The 12,709-nt window shown below is 32.7% G+C and overlaps 2 protein-coding genes across 3 annotated transcripts in view; one reads left to right on the top strand and one right to left on the bottom strand.

The window, feature by feature from the left end:
- Positions 1-12,709, top strand: part of LOC117214810 (lysophospholipid acyltransferase 1) — a 30,430-nt gene that overhangs the window by 4,377 nt on the left and 13,344 nt on the right. The gene's annotated exons all lie outside the window — the stretch shown is intronic.
- Positions 5,296-6,684, bottom strand: LOC117214811 (hymenoptaecin-like). Its single transcript, XM_033461161.1, has 2 exons — positions 6,472-6,684; positions 5,296-5,943 (listed from the first exon to the last, which is right to left on the bottom strand). The coding sequence occupies exons 1-2, from the start codon at positions 6,556-6,558 to the stop codon at positions 5,584-5,586; spliced, it is 447 nt and encodes a 148-aa protein (XP_033317052.1). The 5' UTR covers positions 6,559-6,684; the 3' UTR covers positions 5,296-5,583.

Here is a 12,709-nt window from a genome sequence, read left to right as displayed (position 1 = left end):
TCATTTCCCGATATCGTTTTCTTAGAAAATACGTTATATTGAAAAAAGATTTCTTCCTTTGATACCAGCGATATTTGGACAATTTTAGTCACAGTTGTTAAATATTGAATATCCTAAATTAAGATTCCTTTAGCTGATATCGATAATTTGTCTCGAATGATTAATAAATCGGTGATTCATTAATTCTCTAGCCTGATTTTAATTGCCTCTTTAGGGTACGATCGTCTTAGAGATAACAATTATTTTTTTAATTAATAGCATTCTTATTAAAAATTGATCCTTCGATAATCACTTTGGTTAACATAATTAACCTTCTTAAAACTCTCGTATTTTTTGCATTTTGTTGAGAAAAATTCATCCTTATTAATTAGATATTAACGATAAAGATATATCCCTTGGATTAGTTTCGTAAACGAGGTACAATGCACAGAAACATGAAACCGATTTTACGAAAAGTAAATATATTTATCGTCTAGATAGTTTAATAACTTATTAAAGTATAATGTTGTATATACGTAATGATTGTAAATTCAACAATTTCAAGTGAGTTGATAAATAGTAAAGTAAGAATATATATACACGTAGATCCAAATCTCAGTATTGAATATTCAGATTGACTAATATTTTTTACTTTATTTACTCTATGGCTTTATTTAATTGACGCAATTCAAACGATTATATCGCGTTACATGAGGTATTTAACTGATAAATAACATCGTTCTATGAACTTATATATTTTCGTATCAGTTCCATATAAACCGTTATCACATGCCAAAGTTAAAATAGCGAAATCACGATTGCGTATTTTTTCAACATCATGATTTGAATGATATTCATTGATGATGATTTATATTATTTGTATAATGAAAGAAATAATTCTGTAATAGTAATAGTATCTGTATAATCTATTATGTACATAATCTAAATAATAAACACTCTGAGTGAGTAATTATCAAGCTGACGTCATCTTGATATTAATGGTTATTCTTTGATAGATAAACGGTTGTTGCATATGAAGTAGGAAAAGTGAGTTTGATTACTGAATGACAGAATAGTAGTTACAATATACCTTTTATATTACTTGTTAAAATGCATGTTTAGTGTTTTTCAGTTTCGAGTATTTTCCACATATACACACAATTATATTGCATATAGTTTCAGTAGATAAATTTGTTAATTTTTTAAATTTAAAATTTGTAAACGTGTTATCGTGATATCGATTACAAATGTTTATTATATCATTTTCAACATCACGCCATGAACTTTAAATTGTACAGAATATAGATTATTCTAATCATTGCTCGTGTGAGATCTATCTGTAAGTATATCTTGGAATACAGCGTAACGTTCAGCGTACTGGAAATTTTGTATCTTGAACTTAAACGTAAAAAAGTACACTTGAAAAATATATTTGCAGAAAAATATTTGTAAATAGTTACGTTCTCTGTTATTCGATAAAAGATATACGAATGATCTATATATGTACCGTGGGTATAAATTTATGGTACAAGTAAAATCAGACAGACTGGATAGATAAATAAAACGAAAATCAAAAATAACAAAATTGCGTTGGAGGTATTTTTTTTAAGAAAGTCAAATTTAAAAGCTCGTCAAGTATACGTACACACGTGTATTTGAACAATTCTTAGATATACAGAAATAGGCAATTGACAATAAGTTATTTTATATACAAATGTAAGAAAAAAGTATAGAATAACAGTTTCTCATTGGAGCCTCGACGTGTTTTGGTTTGACGAAAATAGAGTTTCAACGTGTTTGGTCAAGAAATTTTCAAATTTCATTTTCTCGAATATGTGACGTCAGATAAAAAAATGTTTTATTCTATATTTTCGACATGTCTTAGCATGCAAAGTGTAGAATAGCCTCCTGCCAATTGTCTTTTTTTATCCAGTTAGAAATTAGTCAAATACACGTCTACTTGCCAAGTTTTCAATATTCGATGTTCTTAAAAATAAAACTAACGCAATTTTGTTATTCCTGATTTTCATCTTGTTTTAAGTAATAAAATTTTCTTGATTTTACCTGCGTGCCACGAATTTATGCTCATGGTATACGTATTGACTACAAAAACAGTTAATGAAAGATAACTTAACATAAAACTGCATGCAGTTAATCGTATTACGATTTGAAATAAAAAGCTGAGCTTGCAAAAAAATACTCGTGAAGTATAGTTTGTGTCGTGTAACTACGAAGAAACGAGCAGAGATCATTGGCCTCCGACGAACCGAGTATCGCGTTCAGCATGATCTATTCATCTTGGACCCTCATGGCGAAATAAATCGTCATTGATACTAAGTAAATTAGTTCGAGAGCCGCGTGCAAAGTGCACGGAAATTATTAATCAACATAATGCTTGTTTTCCATATGAACGCATCTGTGTAAATTAATGTATATTCATTTATACATAAGGCGTACAAGTGATTAGTTTTGACAGTGGTAACTTTCTTTTTCATTATGGCTTATGCTATAGGGTTTATTTTCATTAAGCTTGTGTAGTTTATTATTGCGGAGTTCGTACTAACATCTATATTCGAATTAATCGACTAAATCTTTCGAATAACGATGTTTGGATAATTATAATAAAAGTTAATTTTGGGAAATAATTAGAAAGTAATCACACTTTAAAGTCAAGAGAAGTTTTGATCCTGTAATGTTGAAAACAGTTTAAGATAACATGTAACAATTAGAGTTTTAATGGAATTGCTCTCTGGAAAGACAATCCATGTTACATCGCTCGAGAAAAAAAAGATTATTTATGCGAAGAACACTCATTTCTATGAATTTATTCAGCGTATAAATGAATTAACGCTTGTTTCAGGTTTGTTTTTATGTCCATGATTTATATTGAATCGGAAACAATTCATTCACGTTTATTACAATTCAATTATTCCAACACAAGATTACATTTTAACATTGTTCGTTCCTAGTCGCACTATTTCAAAATACAATATTCCATTTGACAACACATGACAAAGAGAAATATAAGCGTCTTTAACCATGTTAGAAATGAAGCAGTGTCGATGTCCGTATCGTTGAAAACACATGACAAAGTCATTTTATAAGATTGATCGTCAACGCTTGAAGACCGACAAATTGCTTCCTGTTTATCATTTCTACGTGAGAAATCAAGATGATTTTCTCGTGTCTTCTTTTCAGAGTTGGAGTCGTCATACTAACTATAAGTAAGGATTTCCTAGTCGTATGTTTCTTCTCCAACAAACCTCTAATTGCACGGTATTTGGAAATTCAAACCTACCTGATGCTCTATTTTGTTAGCTGAGACAAGAAAGAACTAACTGTTCGCGTTCTCCATTCATCTTCGCGCAAGAACATCAGGTACCGTTGCGTCACACAAGTTACAGTTACGTGCAAGAATGTAGTTTAAACGTGTTTTATACCTACGTGTGTTCAAGTTTAAATACCGTTACTTTAATTGGTATCCCTTATCGCCATTCCCACCCATTTTGATTTCTGCGAAATAGCGGATAAAAAAGGCAGAAGAAAGAAGAAAGTGAGTTCGCGTATAAGAAAAAAAATCTGTGAGGACAGTAGTCTCATTGTATCGGTTGTTGTTTCATTGTTTTTTAAGAAGCGACGTGAACTAGATTCGTACAATCTCTTGATTATTTCTTAGATGTTGAATTTTGCCAGCTCTCTTGTTCTAGATTTCTTCAATTTAGTCATTTGTGAACAGGACACTCTAAACTCTAATTAGGGCTTGGAGGACCAATTCAGCCATTCAGGGAGTTGATGAACTGTTTCTCCATAAGTGTCGAAACAGCTACTACCTACGGTACAACTTGAAAGAAGAGTAATTTGCTATTGCGCAAATCGGAAATCTTATACTAATGAAATGGAAAATATAATTTCGAAGAGAGTGTAATTATTTTAACACGGCGGTATAAGAATAACACAGTGTTATAAGAATTATGCAAGTTCATAACGTTTGTTGTAAATGTGTGAGTTTGTGTATAATAAGCTTATTTTCCATATGCATTATATATTCTACCCATACGTTAACTTCTACGGGAGTCACTAGCATTATACTATGGACAATATCCTGTGACTTTGGCGCCATGTCCGTATTTCGATTTTGCGAATAAGATGTAATAAAAATTTATGTAATGTGCAATACATTTTTAAATGTATAATTTGGTCAGATAAAAATAAGACTCGAATGCGAATCGTCGTCAGTTCTAAGTTAAAAATGTCCCTCTTCCTCATCGGAGTTCTATTTTGAAACAGAATTTTATTTCGGCAGCTACGCGGAAACGAAAAGGTAATAGATCCAATTGACCGCAGATTTTCTATTCGGACATCGTCTTCCTCAAACAGATCGCACAAACAATTTTATTATTTTTAACAGAGTGTATAAGCGAATAAAAGGTCGCTGATGTATCAGAATGCCACGAATGAAAATGTTTCAATGATCGTATTAACATGTGGTATCACGACATTTGATAGTAGATATGCGTGCGCAGAATTCGCGCTCTATAATCGGTTAATCACGAAAGTTGATCTAACGAGCTTGCAGGAAAATCTGCACGTGATCTCAGAATCAGACACATAAGTGATCTCTCAGCTGGTCGCGTTATCGCATTTCATCGGCCACGGACAAACGTTATTCGTCACTGGTGCCTTTCTTAGCGGACGAAATGGGGAAGTTTTTCTCAATCAAGGTTGAGAAATTATTGAGAATCACGAATCCGACAAAAGAATAATTGTACGGAAGCTAGTTCAGTCTGATTTAAGATGGTAGCTCCAAAATTCATTCCGAACAATTAGGGCGGTTTAAGGCAGGTAGGCCTGATTTGTACAGCTTTATGCTTGCTATTCAAATATTTTGTTCTGTATCGAATTTTAATTACTGTGTAATGGTTAAATTAACGAATTTATATCTACTTTGTCATATTTTCTTTTTACTAACAGAATCTTTATTGTTATTGTTATTTTTATTTTTATTAAAAATATATTAACATAATATTTTAACTTAATATTTTAACTTAATTCACGAAGTTTTTTCCTAAAAGTACTTGGCACAGGTTGTTTTAAAATCACATTGACCCAAATAAACGTGCAAAATCATTTTTGCCACGTATAATCATTATTCTATGCTATACGTGTATTACTGTAACCTCATCACTGTCAAGCCCAGCTATTAAAAGCACTAGCTAAATTCTAAACGCTTATCGCTTGTACTCAATGCGCTAAAAGTTCACTCGCACTAGACAAGTTCGTTTACCTTTATCATTGGCGACAAATAACTATACACCATTTATGTCATTACATTACATTTATTATCATTTCTTTTCAAGTACAATCTCTTAATCGTCAATGTCTTATCAATTACATAAAGTATACGAAATGAAACAAAGTAAATGCATATCTGAAATAAATAATCATTAAATACTAAATAAATGCAATTAATACGGGACAATACTAATAGTAATTGATATTACGTAAAAGCTGATCTCTGTCCAAATTTCTCTAATTGAGTCCAAAAGAATTATGAATTTGTAGAAAAATCCGTAGTCTAATCGTTAACTGTACGCATAGATGGATCTAATATCCTAGTTCCTCTGACATCATGTCATCGACGTTGCGTCTGAATCTGAATCCACCACCAATGCCGAAGCTGGGCGAGATTCTGCCGCCAGGACCGCGTTCAGCCTGGCTGTATCCCCTGATGAAGCCGTTCTTGTATTCACGCCCGATTTGGACACCCAAGTGTGGTTGAGCAGGCTGTCCGGGACGAACATTCAGTCCACCGTAAGCGTCCGCGTTCACTCCGTTTCTGTCGTAGACGCGTTGATGATAATCGACGTCCAAGGATGGGCGACGATCCGGTCCGCTCAATGGTTTCTGTCCATTGATAACGAGGGACCCTTGAGGTTCGGCGTGTCGTCGAAAACGAGGAGAGCCCTGAGAAAAAAAAATGTGGATTCACAGTTAACGAAGAACGGGACTAGAGCCTTTTTTCATGGAACATATTCGGGCTCGATAGGAAAAGGAATTTGAAACGGAGAGGTGGAACGAGAAAGTTCACGATATGATGGCTGTAAGGCAAGTTTCGAATATCGATACTTGATCGCAGTTGTGGAATAATATTCCATTAACTAGTAATTTCGGCAAATTGACAAGCTACAAATTTTTAGAATAGAAATGTTAAGTTTAAGATGTAGGGTTGGAAAATTTTTCAAAATTCTCAAATTCGTTCTATTTTAGATTCTCATAGACAACCTCGCTTAATGACATTTTTAAGTTGCATATTTGTAACCAAACCATACGCAGTTTTCAAATTGTTGCAGAGTTACAGATTTAAAAATTGGCATTTATTAGATGAAAGTACTAATTATCCAACTACTATCCTACTGTAATATTGTTTCAATCACATTTAGTGCTAATTTTTAAGTAGCAATTTTAAAATTAATTATATAGTAAAGTTCTTACGTAGTATTCTTCCACAGCTTCAGGTTCAATTTCTTGAGCAGCGGCGTATGCAGCCATGCAGAAGAGAGCCAGTACGATGAATTTCATTTTGGAAATTGTTTTTTTGATTCACTTGGAACTCTTTGATACAAGATCTCTGATGCTCTTGTTTTTAGAGCTGATCGATTTCTATACCACAATCTGCTGGAGCTTGCTCTTATATACCAATTTTGTGCTGAAGCTTTTTCCCTGTCTTCTTCGTGGCGATTCCAGCCGGGGGATCACCGTCGGTTCCTTATCCGCTTTTCTGTCTGTCTCTGCGATTGTCTCCGGGAATCCCACTCTTGGGTCATTGGAGGTCAATAATACGAGTGTACATTATGCGTATGTTCAGTTATTAATGGAGTTCGTTGCTTATGCGTTCGATTAGAATACAGATTAGATTATCATTCTTTATAACTTTCAATTACGTTCTTTATTTCATTTTTTTTTTCTTTGGTATTGTTTGATCTCGATCGTTAGATGGATACCGATATCCGTATAATATAAGGAGAAAGAAGTCTTCGTAGAATATTTTAAATTTTGCAATGATGAAATTGATAAATTGGAAATTTTTATTTTTTTTTCAATATTTTAATAACCCCACAATAATTCGTTGGAACCTCCAATAATTTCTTAACGATACAATTACCAATAACATATATTTTGCAATAAATAATTTGGATCTTTAAAATGTCCCGTTATAAATTCATAAAATTTCTACGAAAAGATTACAAGTTTTTAGTGTTAAATTCGTTGCGTTCTTCGTCACTTTCTACGCAACCGTGCTCTTATGGTGATCAAATTTTGTAAGTGTGAGGGATATCTTTAAATGTTATTAATGTTACGTATATTGATACATTGAAGGTTTTCTCTGAACATTATTATCCTATTTGTCTCTTGAAACGAAACTGAGATTGGGAAGTAAAAACTCAAAGATTACTGCATAGTCAGAAACAACCAGATAATATTCAATGTCCTAATTTGCATAAAAAATAATTTATTTGTCGACGAACGATTTAATTTTGAGGAATATTAGCAAAAAAATTGTACGCACGTGCGAAAATCGAATGGCTTCAAGAACATTGAATCATGATTTATCTGGTTCGAAATCAAATTTGCGCAGGTGTACAAGATAGTGATATTATGTTATATATGATATTAGATAAGTATATTTTTTTTCTAATTGCAGCATCGCGTTATCATGTAATTGATACTTTTAGCTCTCCAAATCTAATATTCTTGAAACACTGAATTACCTGATATACCGTCTTATTCTCACAAAACGCTTTAAATGCGAGCAAAATTATCTGATTAAGAAGATTTTATAACGAATGAAAAAATGAAATTTCATAATGATCAATTCTAGCGTCGTATACGATGTATTGGAATGTGGCATGATTCGGACCTGTTTTATTTTTATTTGCACACGTGGGAAACGATACAAATGTATGCATGTTACGATATTTGCTTCACGGATGAACATTTAAGATAAATATAAAGTAAGTGATGCATCAGACGAGAAATTTTTATTAAAATTTTAGAATATATATGTATTTCCACGCACAGAACATAGTTTGTAATTAAAATTATCTTCGTAATAATTTTCGCGTGCGAAGCAACATTTTTTTTTTAACTTTCACCGTTATTCTTATATGCTGTATTACATCCTACCATTTCAAAATTGTAGATTGTAATATATCAAATCATATCATCATATATCAAATCAAATGTGGATTGTAATATAGGGTTCTTCAAATATAACGCCCTACCTACGTAATTTACAGTGCTTTTTTTTCTTTTTTTCAAATTTGTGCTTTATACTATGAATACGACGCATTATAAACACCGAAGAACAATAGAGACGATATAGGCTATCGTGTTCTCTTTCATACGCGACCTTCGTAGTTTGTACGAGTACAATACACATTCTGTTGCTCTTTACGAACTGCAGAAGCCCGTGGGACCAAAGTGGTTACTCAGAATTTCCACGTTTTGCGATTACTACCTTTAAAATTCTAATCTACATGCGTGAAACATGAATGTTGTGACAAACCGTATATAGGATTGAGATAATGGGTAATCTTGGCCCGAGTATTTTGCAAGACGTATCTTTCATTACGCGACACGAGGTTATTCCAGTTCTTCCCCGTGAGGATTGACTCAGAGAATAACCAATTCCCGATAAGAAAAGAAAAATACATCCTTAGTCCGTTGATCTACATTTCTGTCATTCGTCAGTGTATCACCGAAGTCTTAATGTTAGAGGCAGTTTATATCTTTGTTTTGATAGTGACGCAACTCAATTATATCTTTGCAAATGTAAAGAATTATCTGCAGACGTGATTACACGTTGATTTGCTAATTAAATTTGCTTCACTGGGAAGTCGCATTGATCGATTTGAAAGTCACAAAATGGAGAAAATTAATAATGTTAGAAACGCTGTTTTTGAAAATATACCTTGCAATTATGCAAACTACGAACTTATGGAGTAAGTCATTTATCTTTTAGAAGTTGGATATTAATCGTGTTTCTGACTAATGAACTTATGAAAACGAAACGCAGAGTTTGCCTTTTAAAAGACGCATTTAACGGGAAGTACCATAGGAATTCAAAAAGAAAAAATAAAACACAGTTAAGCGAAGAATCCAAAAGAATTCTACAAATTTCCTCATTCTCAGAGTGATTCGGTTCTCTGAGAACAGGATTTTTGCAATTATAATCATAGTGCGCAATATGTATGTAAGTTTATTCTTTTAGACTTTAGCACTTAGGAAATTTTATTGATCGAAGAGTTTGAAGAGTTTTTGCAGTTCTGTAAATGAGATAAATTTATGCCGGTGAAGAGTTAAGTTATTTTCCCGATTCTTCAAATGTAGCGAAGTAAATGGTGCTTGATAGAACTTGAGTTTATTTCTTATTTTCTGTTTTATTGTGTTGAAGAAATGAAGTGCTATTATCAGTAAATCTGAGATCATGGTTTTATAACGTTCTTATAAAGTTTATTTCAAGTCTCAGGCTTTAATTATACTAACACAAATTTGAAGAAACATTAGTATTATGTGGTATGTATTATATGATATACTTGGTCTGTTATAATATGGCGAAGTATATTTACATATCACTCGTTTGGATAATTATAATATAAGTTAATTTTGGGAAATAATTCGGAAAGTAATTACATTTTAAAGTCAGGAGAAGTTTTGATCCTATAACGTTGAAAAGCATTTAAGATAACATGTAACAGTGTAACAGTTTATGCAATAATTTATATGTTGTTTCAGTAAACTTTGATCTTAACTCACAATGTCTGTACTTTCATTTCTGTCTGCTACAAGTTGCTGACTTAGTAGTTTTCTAAAAAGTTGCGTTTTCTCTATCTTTTTTTTTCACTTTTAGCGTTTCGCGTTTACTATACTATCAATCTAATTTCTGTTACGGTTGCTATGTGCCGAGCAATTTTTACAAAACTGTTTCCATACAATTTACACATATGTACTCCAAATGAATATCCTCTTAAATTTCCTCTTAAATTTCAGGTGTATTAAATGTTACGTATTAAATTAGGATTACAAAAATTAATAATGTACTTGTATATCTACAGTGGCAGACAGAAGAAAGTTTAAAATTGATATTTGTATGCAACCAAAATTTTTGTTTGTTACTTCATCCATATTAAACGTTCGTCTGTTACGTTACATTAAATTATATCGTACATTCGCTTTTCTTGTCAATTATAATATATTTTTATAAAATTGTTCCGTTTGCCCCGTTGTATTCTTTAAAATTTGTCCCGTTCTAATATAAAGTAACTTTCCGCTTATGCGATTATAATCTATATAAAAAATGAGATTTGTACAAGTTAGCACGTTAATGGTATTGCTCTCTGGAAAGACAATCGCTCGAGAAAGAAAAGATTATTTATGCGAAGAACACTCATTTCTATGAATTTATTCAGCGTATAAATGAATTAACGCTTGTTTCAGATTCGTTTTTATGCCCATGATTTATATAAAATCGGAAACAATTCATTCACGTTTATTGCAATTCAAATATTCCAACATAAAACTACATTTTAACATTATTCGTTTCTAGTCGCACTATTTCAAAATACAATATTCCATTTGACAACATATGACAAAGAGAAATATAAGCGTCTTTAACCACGTTAGAAATAAAGCAGTATCGATGTCCGTATCGTTGAAAATACATGACAAAGTCATTTTATAAGATTGATCGTCAACGCTTGAAGACCGACAAATTGTTTCCTGTTTATCATTTCTATGTGAGAAATCAAGATGATTTTCTCGTGTCTTCTTTTCAGAGTTGGAGTCGTCATACTAGCTATAAGTAAGGATTTCCTAGTCGTACGTTTCTTCTCCAACAAACCTCTAATTGCACGGTATTTGGAAATTCAAACCTACCTGATGCTCTATTTTGTTAGCTGAGACAAGAAAGAACTAACTGTTCACGGTCTCCATTCATCTTCGCGCAAGAACATCAGGTACCGTTGCGTCACACAAGTTACAGTTACGTGCAAGAATGTGGTTTAAACGTGTTTTATACCTACGTGTGTTCAAGTTTAAATACCGTTACTTTAATTGATATCCCTTATCGCCATACCCACCCATTTTGATTTCTGCGAAAAAGCGGATGAAAAAGGCAGAAGAAAGAAGAAAGTGAGTTCGCGTATAAGAAAAAAAATCTGTGAGGACAGTAGTCTCATTGTATCGGTTGGTGTTTCATTGTTTTTTAAGAAGCGACGTGAACTAGATTCGTACAATCTCTTGATTATTTCTTAGATGTTGAATTTTGCCAGCTCTCTTGTTCTAGATTTCTTCAATTTAGTCATTTGTGAACAGGACACTCTAAACTCTAATTAGGGCTTGGAGGACCAATTCAGCCATTCAGGGAGTTGATGAACTGTTTCTCCATAAGTGTCGAAACAGCTACTACCTACGGTACAACTTGAAAGAAGAGTAATTTGCTATTGCGCAAATCGGAAATCTTATACTAATGAAATGGAAAATATAATTTCGAAGAGAGTGTAATTATTTTAACACGGCGGTATAAGAATAACACAGTGTTATAAGAATTATGCAAGTTCGTAACGTTTGTTGTAAATGTGTGAGTTTGTGTATAATAAGCTTATTTTCCATATGCATTATATATTCTACCCATACGTTAACTTCTACGGGAGTCACTAGCATTATACTATGGACAATATCCTGTGACTTTGGCGCCATGTCCGTATTTCGATTTTGCGAATAAGATGTAATAAAAATTTATGTAATGTGCAATACATTTTTAAATGTATAATTTGGTCAGATAAAAATAAGACTCGAATGCGAATCGTCGTCAGTTCTAAGTTAAAAATGCCCCTCTTCCTCATCGGAGTTCTATTTTGAAACAGAATTTTATTTCGACAGCTACGCGGAAACGAAAAGGTAATAGATCCAATTGACCGCAGATTTTCTATTCGGACATTGTCTTCCTCAAAACAGATCGCACAAACAATTTTATTATTTTTAACAGAGTGTATAAGCGAATAAAAGGTCGCTGATGTATCAGAATGCCACGAATGAAAATGTTTCAATGATCGTATTAACATGTGGTATCACGACATTTGATAGTAGATATGCGTGCGCAGAATTCGCGCTCTATAATCGGTTAATCACGAAAGTTGATCTAACGAGCTTGCAGGAAAATCTGCACGTGATCTCAGAATCAATCACATAAGTGATCTTTCAGCTGGTCGCGTTATCGCATTTCATCGGCCACGGACATACGTTATTCGTCACTGGTGCCTTTCTTAGCGGACGAAATGGGGAAGTTTTTCTCAATCAAGGTTGAGAAATTGTCGAGAATCACGAATCCGAGAAAAGAATAATTGTACAGGAGCTAGTTCAGTGTGATTTAAAATTGTAGCTCCAAAATTCATTGCGAACAATTAGGGCGGTTTAAGGTAGATAGGCCTAATTTATACGGCTTTATACTTCTCTTGGTATCAGATAGCGGGTGGAGTATAAAAATTTACACTGTATATAGTATTTCATATACAGAAATTTAGTTGAACAAGAGTTTAATTATAAACATATTTTTGCGGATGTTCTTATCTCTGTAAACTTTGATTAGATATTTTTAAATAAATTAAAATCGGATTTATTCGAAATAAAAGGTATTTGTTGATAAATTTGTATTTTATACCTTCAAAACTAA

The sequence above is a fragment of the Bombus bifarius genome, unplaced genomic scaffold (genome assembly GCF_011952205.1).
Source record: "Bombus bifarius isolate JDL3187 unplaced genomic scaffold, Bbif_JDL3187 scf7180000009243, whole genome shotgun sequence".
Taxonomy (NCBI): Eukaryota; Metazoa; Arthropoda; class Insecta; order Hymenoptera; family Apidae; genus Bombus; species Bombus bifarius.
The sequence above is the reverse complement of the archived record's forward strand: the minus strand, read 5'-3'. Positions and strand labels throughout refer to the sequence as shown.